The sequence below is a fragment of the Rhinolophus ferrumequinum genome, chromosome 8 (assembly GCF_004115265.2).
Source record: "Rhinolophus ferrumequinum isolate MPI-CBG mRhiFer1 chromosome 8, mRhiFer1_v1.p, whole genome shotgun sequence".
Lineage (NCBI taxonomy): Eukaryota > Metazoa > Chordata > Mammalia > Chiroptera > Rhinolophidae > Rhinolophus > Rhinolophus ferrumequinum.
The window spans coordinates 28,727,872-28,744,441 of NC_046291.1; the positions used below are offsets into that span (position 1 = coordinate 28,727,872).

The window sequence follows — 16,570 nt, forward strand, 5'->3', positions numbered from 1 at the left end:
TGTATACCTAAGAGACCTTAAAAAATGGTGTAATTTTTGCTGAGTAAAATTTATTACAGAAAATGAATAAACATTATTTGGTTATTTTAAATCACAGAGTTTAAATATGAAAGCATTATAGTCTTAATATATGTGGTTAACATCTATAGGAATCCTTGATATATAAATATCTTTACAAACTCCTCTGCTAAAAACCAGAGGGTGATTTAGGGAAATAGCTCTGTGGCTAAAGCTTTTATATTTTACCTGTATGTATTATACTATTATCTTATTTTAATTTTATTTTTGAGTTCCATCATGGGCCTATGGTAGTTGTAAGAAGCTCAAGTGGTCATGCTGCAATTTTATTATGCTTTCTCTAATCACAAAAAGTACAAACTTGTTGTGTTTCATCTCCTTTGATATTGTTTTCCTGGATTTATTAAGTAATGACTTACTAAGTGACACTGATGACTAATTTGACTCTTTTTATGCCTACAAATCTTGGTTTGAGGCTGAGCTAAACTTAACAGAACTCTGAATTTAATTAGTCAATGATGGGGTCATCAAATAAAGTCAAATGATGGTGCATCCAAATTCAAATTGAAGTGTGGCTTTAATGGTAGAATCTTTATGTTTGGGTGGTAGAGAACAGCTTCACTGAAACATAATTGGCATACATATAATTCATTCTTTTTAAGTGGAAAATTCGATGGCTTTTAGTATATTCAGAGTTGTGCATCCATCACCACAATCAATTTTAGAACATTTTCATCACTCCAAAAAGAAACCCTGTATCTATTAGAAGTCACTCTTCCTTCACTCTACCTCCACCCCAATCTACTTTCTGTATCTATAGATTTGCCCATTTTGCACATTTCATATAAATCATACAATATGTGGTCTTTGTGTCTGGCTTATTTCATTTAGTATACTGTTTTCACGGTTTATCCATGTTGTAGCATGTATCAAATATTCATCCCTTTTATTCACTCATGGCCAAATAACCTTCCATTGTAAGGATATACCACATTTTATTTATTCCCTTATCAGTAGATGGACATTTGGGTGTTTCCATTTTTTGGCTATTATAAATAATGCTGCTATGCACATTTGTGTACAATTTTTGTGTGACCATATGTTTTCAATTATGTTAGGTATATATCTAGGAGTGGAACTGTTGGTCATATGGTAATTCTGTGTTTAACCCTTTGAAGAACTACCAGACCATTTTCCACAGAGGCTGCATCATTTCACATTCCCACTAGCAGTACATAAGAGTTCCAATTTCTCAACATGTTCATCAACATTAGGTATAATCTGTCTTGATCATAACCATCCTTGTGAGTGTGAAGAGGTATTTCAATTTGGTTTTAAATTTCCCTGATGACTAATGATGTTGACCATCTTTTCATATAGTTATTGGACATTTGTATACCCTCTTTGGATAAATGCCCATTCAGATCCTTTGTGTCCAGTAGTCAACTGAGTCATTTGTCTTTTCATTATTGTTTTCTAAGAGTTCTTTATATATACTAGATACAAGTGTGTTATTAGATATACAATTTACAAATATTTTCTTCCACTGAATGGGTTGTCTTCACTTTCTTAATAGTGTCCTTTGAAGCACAAATAGAATCTATTTTTGAAGCTTTGTAAAAAATAATTTATTCACAAAATCACTAAAAGCTGGAAAGACCCAATTATACTTTACTGGGGGGGGAAATTACTTGCTACTACAACAAATGTAACATTTGAGATGTGGAGTAATCTTGAGAACAGAGTCTATTCTTGAAAGCCGAGGATTAATATACTAAAATCAGGAATAAGGAACCCAAGCCTATTTTGAGAGAAAAAAGCTACATGCAAAGAAAGCAGAATAGGCAATGTTTACATAGCTCTTGATTGGATAGGAAATGCAAAATGGTAATGTTAAATAAAAAAGCAGCATGGAGACAAAAATGTGAATACGTAGAGAGCTACCTCAAGGATACAGTGGGAGACTGAGGATTCATGAAGAAGTTTGTTTCTTTAGGATCATACGGAAAATGTGTAATGCAGTTAAGTTATAAAATTGACAGGTAATATGATAATACAATAGCATCACAGACCTGTCTGAGCTGCTACTACAAATGTAAGAGCCCCTCATCCCTCCTTCTTTTTATTCCTCTTGATTAATAAGTATTTTTAGGAGGACTACATAGGCATCGGGTAAGGTATGAATCTCTGGTAGATGTCTTGGCTCTAGGTCTAAATCAGTTCTAACTCTAAATTTCTAATAGGTTCCTAAAACGTGTAAGAATCACAAAGGTACACTGGGTAATAGTAAAAAGGAATTCTCCTTAAAAGTCATTTGTGTAAGTCAATTTGAGTGATCCATTATTAAACTAGTTTGGCTATTTTTATCTAGAGTTGAACAATAACCCAATAGAGAATAAAAGATTCACAAAAGCAAAGAGTTTTCAACACTAACATGCAGTCTTAAGAAAATAGTGTATTTACCCAAAACATACCTTCCACTTTGAAGCTGGATGTGGAGGGTGGTAAATGGTTCTGTCCGAATAAGATAGTGCATAACTCCAGCAGAATTTGAATAGTGAGTACCATAATGGAATTTATCAATAATTCCCATAGGATCCTCAAAATTTTCATATCTAAAACAGGAAACTAAAGTTTTGTAACCACAATAGTAAAATTAAATTAGGAGGACATAAGCTTGTATTTGCATTGTTGAAAACACAGTTTTTACGATGTCCTTATTAATATGTTTCATTACCTAATGTAATGTGTATCGTCACACCATGTTAATAAATGAAAAATAATTCATTTAGTTTTTTTCCTGAACAATGAAATATCAGTAATACTGGATTCTGGAATGGTTTTTTATTATGCAGTAATACATGTTCACCGTAGCTAAATTAAAAAACAGAGAGAATCAAAAGAAGAAACTTAAAATAAACTATGATTGCACTTCTCAGAGATAATTAATGTTAACATTTTGGTGAATATCTGTTAAACCTTAATGTGTAAATATACAAATATATTTTAATATAAAAATGCTATACATATTGTTCACTCCTTTTTTCATTTAATACTATTCTATTAACATCTCTCCAAATGATTAGTCTATTTTTAATAGGTATATGGCACCTTTAACAGGTACATGTATGGATGGATGACAATTTATAACTGTTTCTTACTTTCAGATATTTAGGTTGTTTCTATTTTTCTGCTATTGTAAGCAATATAAAATATAAATATAAATATAAAGAATAGACATCCTTTTATGACCAAGGTAATGGAAAAAACAGGAGAATCAGTCAAGAATTGTGGAAATGAATGCTTAAAAATCTAAAGGTAAAAGATGAAGGAGGGAGATGGTGGAGAGAAAGAAGGCCTAAACCAGATCATCAGCAAATGATATATATAGTGATTCTGCAAGCACTATCATTGATATTCAGAGGTATAGCTGATTTGAATGGTGGTTTGAATGGTGACATCTGAATTAGTGGGTATAAAATCTGAATAAGAATGAAGTTGTCTGAGGTAGTAAACACTGCAATTTTAAAACAAAATACTAATCCATGTTCATCAAGCTGAGGCCAATTTCTTTTATATAGAAATCATTAATATTCCGAGAATAAAAAAAGTTTTCAGGTCACAGTCATTTGTACCTATGCAAAAAATGTACTACTGAAATTTAAAACAACTTGTATCTTTGATTATCAGTAAGTTATTTATATAATAAGTATTTCCTGTGGCACAGTGTTAAAAAAATTTTATTTTACTACTGTCAGAAAAAAATGTTTGACTAATGGCAGTGAGGTAATACATACACAGCAAAATTCCACTAGTAAATCAAATCAAATATTAAACACCTCAAAAAATCTTGGGGAAGATTTGCAAATAAAAATAAAAAAAACAGAATAATGTACCATCTACTGCCAAATAAATCTACAACTAAGTTTGTTTGCAAAACAGTTCTTTGTCATTATTAGAAGTCATAACTGAGACGTCATCCACAAATTCACATGGATTAAAAGGGAAATTAAATTATTCTTTTACCTGTCAGCAGTTTGCTTTGACAAAAACAACTGAGATGTTTATAGAGTGGATCATAAACATACAGAACATAAATATATGGAAACCTTCCTTTCCTTATTAAAATGACACTTAAAATTTCCACACATTTCACTTTTCTTTATTCACATTATTCGTGAATATTAGATTTGTACTACTAATTTTATATTTACTAAATTATTATAGTAAATGGATATTTTTACATGTTAGATTATTAGGTTGTTAAGTCTAAAATACCTGGGAAGAAAATTTCAAGAACCTATTACCTTTTAGCACATACTTATTACAAGCTGAAAATTTGGCAAAGAAGGGAAATAAACAGACTATAGTTAAGATACTTGAAGGACAACTGACATACTTTCAAGAAAACAGGAGGGAATTACCAGATTTTGATTATCAAAAGTAGGTATATTGTTTAAAAAGAGCAACACTTGGTTGGCCATGGAAATTAACACACATTCAAACAAGTGATGGGTTATCTTTCAAAATGACAAAAGGCACTTACTTTTCTCGAATAGCTTTGGCGTTTTTATCATTAACTACACCAATTGGTTTGGAAAGATCTCGAAATACAGATGGGTTATTAAAGTCCAACTCTTCTGAAGTATAATCTTGTAAAATCCAAGGAAACTAAGAGACACAATGTATAATTTAGACATTCTTTCCTAAAGAAGCAACTATGCCCATATCTAGTATCAAATGCTTATCTAAAGACAAAAAAGAAACAGTCTTTAAAAATATTTCTTCCTGTTGCAAATGTTTATTCATCTTTATTTCAATAACCAGAGCATTATTTCCTATAATTCCACTGGAATATTTTCAATGAAGTGAAAGAAAAAAGGCTTTTGTTTTTTAAGTATTCTTCATGTTTATATATTTCTTGAAAACAGCAAGGTAGAAAATATACAGAAAGGCAAAAACATTATTTTGTATCTTTTAAAAAATGAAAAATAACTATCATGCATGTATATTTCCATGTATTATAAAACTGAAAGGCAATCCTATATTTATGAGATTGATGTAAAACTTACCACAGGATACTGGGCAAGGTCATTATAGGTTCGTCCTGCCATCGTATTTATTTGAATTAGGTAGTCAAAATTTGATATCTCTCTATTCACCCATTTCTAGACAGCACAAAAAAGAACAAAATCAAAATTAGTCTATATCTCTTAGAAATCAGTAACTACGTATTACTGACAATACTAACATAATCTTTTGTTTTTCTCTCTATCCTTTTCTGATAAAAAGAATGGGGCTTTAAAAAAGGCTTAACAGGGACATAAAATCAGTATGTGTTTCCTAAATTCACTTCCTTTTAAAAATTGGTCTCTAGAAAAGGAACAGAAAATTCCACATAAATTTTACACTACAGTCTAAAAGATCTTCAGAAGAATCCTTTCTGTTAATTAAATATTTTATTGGATATATTAAAATTTTTAATTCTAGGACTGTTCAACTTTGAAAATTTTCTGTTATAAATGCAATTTTCATAAGCACACAGTTTTGTTTTTTTTTTTGTTTTTTTTATTGGGGAATATTGGGGAGCAGTGTGTTTTTCCAGGGCCCATCAGCTCCAAGTCGTCATCCTTCAATCTAGTTGCCAAGGGCGCAGCTCACTGGCCCATGTGAGAATCGAACGGGTAACCCTGTTGTTCAGAGCTGGCGCTGTAACCAACTGAGCCATTCAGACGCCCCATCATAAACACACATATTAAAAAAACAGTATCTTAGTGTACTAGAATGATCTATCAATTTTAAATAAACGTCACATTTTACTCAGAAAACTGCCTTTATAAAGCAACAGGTGAACTGTACTACATTAGATACAAGATTTTCTAAAGAAAGGTCAATCATTATTTTCTTTTAATTACCTCATTGCACCTAGGCTGCTTGTTACTTTAGACAGTGTGGGTCTGCCAGAGAATTTTGCTGATTAACATTCAACTTTAAATTTACTGTGTGCCTTAAGCAAATAATATACCTGTGGGAAATGGTGAGAAATTTTATAAAAAGCCCAATTATAATTGTTCTTGAGTGCCAAACTGAGGAATCAGGACTTTAATGAATAAAGTTTATTCCACAGATAACAGGGAATGTATTTTATTAAATAAAGCTTATTCCATAAGCAATAGGAAAGAACTGGGGATGGCTTCTGAATACGAACAACACTTCAAATTAAGATTAATGCATGTAGGAGGAAAGAAGGAGCCAGGCAGAGACTCTAATTAGGAAACTACTGACAGTCCTGAAAAGCAAAAAACAGTGGCCTGTCCTTGGATTTTAGCAGTACAGATTCAAGAGATGTTTGGATATTTGTGAGGGTAAAATACACAAGAGCATTTGCTAGCTTTGGCTGACAGAAGAAATGGTGCTTTTCCCCCCCCTTTTCCATGGCGACCTCTGTATTTTCACATTTTTTACCTCGTGCTTGGATTATTTTTATTAAGAAAAAAACGCACATTATATTTTAAAAAGAGAAAATTAGTGAGAAAGATTAATTCATAAGATATGCCCATAAACTGAATGATATGGGAGTTGGAGGACAAGGCACTGAGGGAAACGGAGATTCAAAAACAATTAAAAAGATCAATCTGAATGGATCTTTAGCAGTTGTAATAATCAAAATAAAATAATCAGAAGAAGGGGGTTTTACTTTTAAGCAAAAGTCTGAGATATAAAATAAACACAAAAACAGTGACTTAAAATTTCCTACCTGTGTCAATCCTGATGCTTTGAATAACTCCTGTGGTGATCTGGTTCCGTAACTATTTGGAGAATGAAGTGATAATAGTCTGCTATATACTTTGTTTCTAACCTATAAAAAACAGCATTTTATAAACAAATCAGGATTATTATGGCTTTTATAACAACTTTATTGAGATAATTTCTGTACCATAAAATTCACCCTATTAAGTATACAATTCAATGGACTTTTCTGTATATTCAGAGTGTGCAACCATCAACATTATCTAACTTTGGAACATTTTCATCATCCCCAAAAGAAACGCTATAATCACTAGTATCACTCCCCAATTCCCACTCTCTCCCATCCCCACTAATCTACTTTCTCTCTCTATGAATTTGCCTGTACTGAACATTTCACATAAATACAGGATTTGTTTTAACTTCTCTATTATGCTAGGCTTGGTGAAGTCAAGACATGTATTTCTTGAGAAAGTTCTAGTGAATACTGGAATGATCATCAGACATTGAATCAGAAAACTAATTCAAGTCTAGTGCAAATTTAGTTCTGTCATTTACTAATCATCATGGCAAATTAATTAATTTAATTTGTACTTTAAACATAATAATCTCTACCTTCATGGTTTTCTGAATTATTCAAGCTATACAATTTAAAGTACCGTGTTTCCCCAAAAATAAGACCTAGCCAGACCATAAGCTCTGATGTGTCTTTTGCAGCAAAAATTAATATAAAACCCGGTCTTATTTTAATATAATATAAGACCGGGTATAGTATAATAAATATAATATAATACCTGGTCTTTATTTTAATTCTTATATTAAAATAAAGACCAGGTATTATATTAATTTTTGCTCCAAAAGACGTATTAGAGCTGATGGTCCGGCTAGGTCTTATTTTGGGGGAAACACAGTAATAAAATTCATCTTTGAATTTCAGTTTCTTCATCTATAAAAAAGGGAATAATGAAATTTTCCATATCTAATCTGAAGGTTGCTATGAAGATTAGATACTATATACAAATGTGCTTTAAAAACTATAAAGTTTTACAAATGTATAATAGTATTCAACAGGAACACGCTTGGTTTAATTAATTCCATGACATAGCTTTCCAAAAAAAAAACACCACATACACGTTTTGTATTTCGCTAAAGAAAAATTTATTTTTAATAGTAAAGAAGCATTCTTTTGTAAAAATAGAAAAATGCTCTTTAAACATCTGAATGACGTTTAAAGTAAACCTTAATCCCACAAATGAACAGAAAGTTAGTTATCAACTGTGCTACTCCAGGTCATCTGAGAAGCAGATGCCAAGACAGAATTGAACATGAAATAATTTTATTAGGAGAGACACTTGTTGAGAGAAAATGGAGAGACTGCTAAGCAAGATAGGGAGAGATGTCAGTCCGTGATGCAAGTCTGACCCCACGTGAATGACAGAGGGAAGGAAGGATGGGGGCAAGTTATGTGCTGAAGGTTGCACAGCTTGGGGTGGATCTGATTCTTGAACCCAGGGAACCTGGCTTCTGTACCCCAGGGAATGTGGTAATCTATTAACCACTTACATTATTTAAGAATTTACTCTACTCCAGAAGAAATACATGCCCTGCTATTGTTTAGTTGAACCCAATCTAATTTCATAAATCCAATCATATCACATATATTGCATATTATTTCACAATTGGATACTGTGAGGTACCTATTGGCTACACTTAATATTTTACTATCTACCCCATATTAAAACTGAATACAAGCACTCTCTAAACACTCCAACATAAATCCCAACAAAAAATTCTTATATTGCTTAGCCCCCAAAGTACACACTTTTTCCTTTAATATTCTAACTTGAAAGAGTAGAGTCCAAAGTTTCATTACAGCACACCTATTGGAAAATTATTTCAAGATCATAGTTTGGAGCTTCCAGAAAGGTAGCACCTTACATACCTCTTTTTTGAAATTGAGAAAGTAGTTGGATTGGTCAACATGAAAAATCTCAAGGGCTGACCTTCTTAAGTTGTAACGCCGCAGGTGAATCTCTCGAAGTTGAGAATGAGGCCACTTGAAATCAAAGCCTACTCCTTAAAACAGAAGAAATCTTGAGACTGATGTACCATACAAAATTACTTGTGCTATGCAGAAAAAAATCTCCTAGTTCCTGACAAAAACAGCACACTTAGGGAAAAGCAGATCAATTTCTGTATCATAAAAACCATTTCTTAAATTTACTGTTTAAATCACTTCTCTTGAAACTATTTTAAAACTCTATAGCTATTCTTCTTCCTTCCCATTAAATAGAGAATAATTCTGAAAATTATATCTTAGAAACATTTTTCCTTTTCTCTTATGTTGACATATTAGATTTAAATATCCTTTTATTTTCAGATAAAGGATTAGGTAAGAATCCTATGGAAATAAGTGTATATACAAATAAAATTAAGATGTATTTTATAACTTAAGTTTGTAGCAATCCCCTCTAGCCATCCGTTTTAAAAACATTAATAACAAAAGCATTCTCTTCAATACATTGTTAAATAATAAATTTAATCCCATACTGTCTTTCCATTTCACCCTTTACATAACAGAATGTAATTCCACGGTCCTATCTTATTGTTTTTTTTCTCATTAATGATTGACAAACTGGATACTTAACTATAAAACAAAAGAAATTATTCCCCCAGAACTCCTCACCATCTTCTTTTTCAATGCTGCCATCGTAGAAATAAATGTGTTGAGTAGTGATTTCTAATCTGCCAGGAATTCTGTCAATTATTGTAATGAGTTCACAGTCTACAGACAACACCAATTTTTCTTTTTGATCCTGTTCTTTCTTCTCATCACTGTAAAAACAAAACCAACCAAACAACAAACATCCAACATTGTATTGTGTGTAAATGGAAAAGAATGCCATATTCAAATACATACATCATGTCTGTAAAATTAGTATCCAATAAAGAGTAATTGTGTTATCTATAAAAAACATCCCATTGAATGTTTGTCCAAATATTCTTATTACACAATAACTCAGTTTCAAAAAAATGTTTTACATTTTAATTGCATATGACTCATTAAAACAAACATAGTGAATCTTTAATACTATTGGCCAGTTCAAAGAGGTCAGTTCAAATATGCAGCAATACTGGTAATGTTGTTTTAGTTATATTTGGGAGACATGAATTGACCCAGGGAATATATGAACTTGTGAATAAAGGACTGCATCATTAGTGGTTTCATAAATAATTATTAGAAGTACTAATTATGACTGATTCTTAAACTGTAAAATGAGACTTTTCAAGAGCAACTCAAACTAGAGTATCATCATTATAGCATCCACAGACAATGGAACTAGAGATAATACTAAGCACCGCCAATCCCATACCTTACTTAAAGTAAAGTCATTTGGTTGACTATGTAATTTATATTTATTGAAGGGACTAATTGGAATGGGACAGTCTTCAGGTAGTCCAGGTGACTTTTAACTGCCAAGTATAGAAATGGGGACTACTGCTACTCACAGCGAATTATTTAAGTGAATCCTTCAAGCTAGCTACTCTCTGGTCCTAGATATTTTACATCTGTCTCATTTCCAGGATAACAATTATTAAGTCTAATTTTGTTTCCAATGGATTTCTTTCTTTTTTTAGTTTTAAAGATTTTATTGAGGAAGGGGTAAAGGACTTTATTGGGGAACAGTGTATACTTCTAGGACTTTTTCCCAAGTCAAATTGCTGTCCTTTCAGTCTTAGTTGTTCAGTCTTAGCTGTGGAGGGTGCAGCTCAGCTCCAGATCTAGTTGCTGTTGTTAGTTGCAGGGGGCGCAGCCCACCATCTCTTGCAGATGTCGAACCAGAAACCTTGTGGTTGAGAGGACGCGCTCCAACCAACTGAGCCATCCGGGAGCTCAGCGGCAGTTCAGCTCAAGGTGCCATGTTCAATCTTAGTTGCAGGGGGTGGAGCCCGCCATCCCTTGCGGGAGTCGAGGAATCTAATCAGCAACCTTGTGGTTGAGAGCCCACTGGCCCATGTGGGAATCATACCAGCAGCCTTTGGCGTTAGGAGCATGGAGCTCCAACTGCCTGAGCCACCAGGCCAGCCCCTCCAATCGATTTCCATGAGGAAGCTTTACAAGTATCACCAACTACCTGATAATACTGCAACCCTTAAATTAAAGGGAAGCTTTAGAAAAATTAAAAATTAATAATGTTTTCTTAAAAGTGAAAATTCTACTATTTACTATGATGAAATGGAGAAATAAGGGACCTGAGAGTGTGAATACTCTCAATACTATTAATATTCTATGAAAGAAAGTGTTTTGGCTTTTCAGATTAAAATGAATGAGACTTACATCCACTGAATTCACTAGTCATGGAAGAAAGAAAATAAAGTCCCTATTAAAAGGCTGACTAATCTGCCAAAGATAGCTCCCTAAATAACTACCCTAACCCAGTTCCTCGAAAATAATCAAGGAAATCTTTAAAAATTACTAAAATTACATGAACAAAAGTCCTGCTTATGCCAACAAAGGACATTGAAACTGATCAATTTGTAATATTAAAATAAGTTCCAAACAAATATTTCCCATATGTAGTTTATAATCCACACAAAGTGATGTTCATAAATTATGTATTTGAGACTGAGCTACTCATTCTTGGCTGAATATGAAGCTTTACAAACATAAAAAGGAAAAGTCAGGGCAGATGTGTAAATCACCAAATTTGAATGCATTCCCTAAGCAACAAATAGATCCATTGTCAAAGAGTGGCAGTCTTACTGGATCAAGAGATTTAAACTTAGACACAAACTAATCACTGGCTGACCACTAAGCTACGCTAACCTAAAGGTACCTTCTAGTAGGCCAGGCTTTAAAAACAAAATACAACAAAATCCCAGTGAGTACAGACATCACTTGCAAGACACTGCAGGTAGAACAGATTCCATAGAATTAGTCTAGGAAAGTCACTAAACCAAAAAACAAAAATATAACTAACAATAACAAGCACCACTGAGGGAGGGGATCAGAAACCAGAGTGGCTACAATTTATATCTAAAATGTAGTTTTCACAAAAAGTATGCAACATACAAAAAAACAATAAAGTATGGGTGATACACACAAAAACAGTAAAAAGAAACTATCTCTGGGGAACCCCAGATGTTCAACCTAGTAGATAAAGACTTCAAAGTAGCTATCATAAATATATTAAAAGAACTAAAGGAAACTATGTTTAAAGACTAAAAGTGTTTTATGGCAATAAAATCTAGTCAAATAGAGATTATCAAAAAGAGATTAAAATATATACAGTTTTAAAAAGGAACCAAATGGAAAATTCTGAAATCAAAAAGCACAATAATTAAATGAAAAATTCACCAGAAGGACTCAACAGCATATTTGAACTTGCAGAAGAAGCAGGGCTCTTGAAGATAGGTCAAAAGAAATTATCCAATCTGAAGAATATGAGAAAAAAGACTCAAGCACAACGAAAGATCTTTAGAGGGTTACCATCAAGCTAAATAATATATGTGCGAAGGAAGTTATAGTAATACAGGACAGAGAAATGGGCCAAAAATGTATTTGAAGAAATAACACACGACAACTTCCCAAATATGAAAAACAAATTGATACATCCAGGAAGCTCAATGAATGCCAAGCAAAAAAAAACACAAAGATATCTATACATGAACATAAAGCCAAGGTGTTGAAAGCCAAGGACAAAAAAGAATTACCCAAAAGCACCACAATACAGGATATCACAGTAAGATTCATAGCACACTTTTCACCAGAAACAATGAAAGCCAGAAGGTAGTGGGATGATATACTTAAAACACTGAAAGGAAAAAACTGTCAATGAAGAATTCTATAATCCAGCAAAATTATCCTTCAAAAAAGAAAGCAATTATGCTGAGAAAACTAGATAATCACATGCAAAAAAATAAATATGGGTGCCTACATCATGCCATATACAAAAATTAACTCAAAATAAAGACCTAAATGTGAGAGATAAAATATAAAACTCATACAAAAATAGATAAATGGGACTTGGGACTTCATCAAAATTTAAAACTTTTGTGCATCAAAGGATACTAACAACAAAGAAAAAAACCCATTCACTGGGAGAAAAAACTTTTAAATCATATATCTGATAAGGGATTTCTATCTAGAATATACAAAGAAGCCTTACAACTCAATAATTAAGATACAACCCAATTTAAAAATGGACGAAGAATATGCATGAAGATTTCTCCAAAAAAGACATATAAATGGCCAACAAATACATGTAAAGATGCACGCATCATTAGTCATTAGGAAAATGTAAAGTAAAAACCTGAGATACCACTTCAAATCTTCTAAGATGGTATAATACATTTAGACAAAAACACAGAGAATAACAAAAGTTGGGATGGATGTGGAGAAATTAAGTTCACACATTATTCAGAGTAATGTAAAATTGTGTAGTCATTGTGAAAACAGTTTCACAATTCCTCAAAGAATTATACAAAAAATTACTATATGATCAGCCAGTCCACTCCTAGGTATATATCCAAGGTAACTGAAAACGTATTGACACAAACCTTTGTACATGAATATTCAAGGTAGTATTAAGCACATTAATCAAAAAGTAGGAACAACTTAAATGTCCACCAGCTGATGAATGGATAAACAAAAAGATATCCAACAATGGGATATTATTTGGCCATAAAAAGCAATGAAGTACTGTTATATACGACTACAGAGATGAATCTTGGAAACATTATACTGAATTAAATAAGCCAGATACAAAAGGCCACACACATATTGTAAAAAAATATATAAAATGTTGAAAATAGGCAAATCCATAGAGACAGAAAGCCAATTAGTGGCTACCAGGGAATGTGGGGAGGGGAAAATTGAGACTGACTACTAAAAGGTACAAGATTTCCTTTTGGGTTGATGGAAATGTTCTGGAACAAGATAGTCGTGATGTTGTACAACTATGTGAATATACTGAAAACCAATGAATTGTACACTTTAAAAAACTAAATTTTGTTATATAAATCTCAATTTTCAAAAAATGTATCTCAATTTTTTAAAAAGCAACCAAAAATGAAGGGAAAAACTTCCACAGATAACAAAGCCTGGGAGAATTTGTGGCTATCAGACCTTCCTTACAAGAAATAGTAAAAGAAGTCCTTCATGACTGCTCAAAGGAAATGACACCAGATAATCATCTGAATGTACACAAAGAAAAAGAAATAAAGTGTATTAAGTACGGTAATTATGTAGCAAATATAAAAGAAAGGATAGTTATACAGTTTTTTTCTTTTCTTCCCTTAACTGATTTAAAGATGAGTGCATAAAATAGTAACTATAAAACTGTACTGTGAGATTAAAATATGTAAAGATCTAATATTTATGATAATAATAACATAAAGAAGAGATGAGTAAATGAAAATACATTTGCTTACGGGAAATTTTAAACTACAAATTCAAAATTTAAAAATATATCTAAGGCTATTCAGGTTATGTATTTCTTCTTGAGGGAGATTTGATAATTCATATCTTTCAAGGAACTTGTCTATTTGAATTGAGTTCTCAAATTTATTGGCATGAAGTTGTCATTAGTATTCCTTTTTAACCATTTTAATATTTGTAGTATTATCTCCTCTTTCATTTCTGACACTGGCAATTTATAGTTCTTCTTTCTTTCCCTACCAGTCTGGTTAGAGGTTTACTGTTTTGTTACCTGTTTTTTAATAAACAGCTTTAGTTTTCATTGATCTTTATCTTTGTGTTTTGTTTTTCTCTTTCATGAATTTCTGCTTTTATTTTTACAATTTTTTCCTTTTGCTTATGAGTGTTTATTTCATGCTGTACTTTCTATACACACAGATTTAGCTACATCCATAATTTGATGTTATGTTTTCATTATCATTTAACTCAAATACTTTCTAATTTCAAGGGCCAGCTCCAAGTTATCACAATTCTAAGAAGGCTTCCTCAATAATCTAAATTAACACTGACAGACTTAACAGCTGCAATAGCATTACCGGTTAAATCCTGGAAATATATAGTATTAAAATTTCAAGCAAAAATCTTCCACAATTTTACAATCCCATTTCTCAAACAAAATAATTTTAAATTCTTTCAAATACATATACATACATATTTACTCTGGCTGTTATTTCCTCTTCAGGAAGATCTAATTTATCCTCCTCCAGATCACTGACTTTTACTTGTTTCACTACTTCCAAAAGCAATGACTCACTGGAAGGCTGTGAGTGTTGGACACCTGTTGAAACACAAAATATCTATTAAACACAAAGTAAAAAAAAAAAATCGTATTATAGCTCTTCTATAATTTCTGACTGCTAATTACATGATAATGATGCATATTACAAGTAAAGAAGGTACTTAGCTCTCTTGATTTGTTTCACGTCATCAACTGTATTGGCCAATGTATTAAGGCAACTTGAAAAAGTAAGATTTAAAAACTGGTACTCATTTTCTCCATAACTTAGTCACTGATTACAAGGTATACAGGTGGCTATGGTAAAGTAACTATAATTTAATACAGACATGAATGGCCAATGACTCTTAACAATCAATATTTTGGGGTATTTCACAGACCTCTCTCAAAAAACAAGAAATGCCAAGTCAGAAGGTTAGAAAAGAATGACTTCCTAAAGAATTGTCGAAACTCTTTAAAATCGGTTTTGAAATACAGCTAGGCTACATAATTTTAAGCACTTTTTTCTAGAAAAAAATCACATTGGGCCATCTAAGATACTAAGTATCTAGAGTTCTGTAAGAACACAAAAGAAAGGCCTAAAGAGTTGCTAAGAATTTTAAATATATTTAACATTAGCATCAGACTTGGATAAGCAAAAGGCCAAGGGAAAAGGACCATTGTTTCACTGCAGCATAATGGATATAAGGGGCAACACATTTCACATGAACCAGTATAGTTTTGTGGTTTTTGATTATGTTTTTGTTTGAAAAATTACAATCAATTGAAACAGAAAGTCATATTAGATTTAGGCCAAAGGTAACAGCATTTAACATACACAACCATTTAAATATCAACTCTAAAAGGTCACCCTTTTTTCCTGAGTAAATAATTTTGAAACAATTAATAAAAACAATAACCAACCCCAACAACACCCTCACTATCTTCATCAAATAATTAAATAGTGATTGGAACTCACCTAGATTATCTCTCAAGGCACTAGCTTCATCATGGGTTTTGAAGTTATAATTCGGCACCAATTTAAGTCTCATGCGGGAATAATTTTCTACATTAGCTAGTTTCCAGTGAATTGGATTTTGTTTCCTATGAATATTTATAAGTAAACAAGTAAAATTATTTAGCTTAAAGTTACAAAGACTGCAACAGAGTAAGAAAGTATCAGGTACTTAACATTTGTTTAACACAATTTTATAAAAACATCCACATTCATTATCTCATTTGACCCAAACAATCTTGATAGAAAACCAATGCTAGTATGGGTAGGCACAGTTTATACATGAGGTATCTAAGACAGGCTAAATTATTTGTCCAACATACCATGTGAAGTACAAGTAGCAGGAATAAGATTTGAAAATAAATATTCAGACTTATAACTTCCTATCTTTTAATGTTTCATTGTTATGTAGAAGTTCTTAACTAGCTATACGAGTTTATTTCAAACACAATTTTCAAAATAAAATAATTTTACTACAAATAAAGATAACATAATTGCAAATGGATCAAAGTTTTAAATATAAGAATTCAAACTCTTAGAACAAAAGATGGGGTAAATCTTCATTAACATTAGATTTGGGAATAATTTCTTAGAT

The 16,570-nt window shown here is 32.0% G+C and overlaps 1 protein-coding gene across 7 annotated transcripts in view; it reads right to left on the bottom strand.

Moving 5' to 3' along the window:
- NBEAL1 (neurobeachin like 1) overlaps positions 1 to 16,570 on the bottom strand; it is a 153,103-nt gene that overhangs the window by 38,544 nt on the left and 97,989 nt on the right. For all 7 annotated transcript variants that reach the window (XM_033111730.1, XM_033111733.1, XM_033111734.1 and 4 more), the window contains 8 exons: positions 15,940 to 16,064; positions 14,897 to 15,023; positions 9,452 to 9,600; positions 8,708 to 8,841; positions 6,776 to 6,877; positions 5,091 to 5,186; positions 4,565 to 4,689; positions 2,493 to 2,633 (listed from right to left, as the gene is read on the bottom strand). In XM_033111730.1, the coding sequence (XP_032967621.1) occupies positions 2,493 to 2,633; positions 4,565 to 4,689; positions 5,091 to 5,186; positions 6,776 to 6,877; positions 8,708 to 8,841; positions 9,452 to 9,600; positions 14,897 to 15,023; positions 15,940 to 16,064 (999 nt within the window). The remainder of the gene's footprint in view (positions 1 to 2,492; positions 2,634 to 4,564; positions 4,690 to 5,090; positions 5,187 to 6,775; positions 6,878 to 8,707; positions 8,842 to 9,451; positions 9,601 to 14,896; positions 15,024 to 15,939; positions 16,065 to 16,570) is intronic.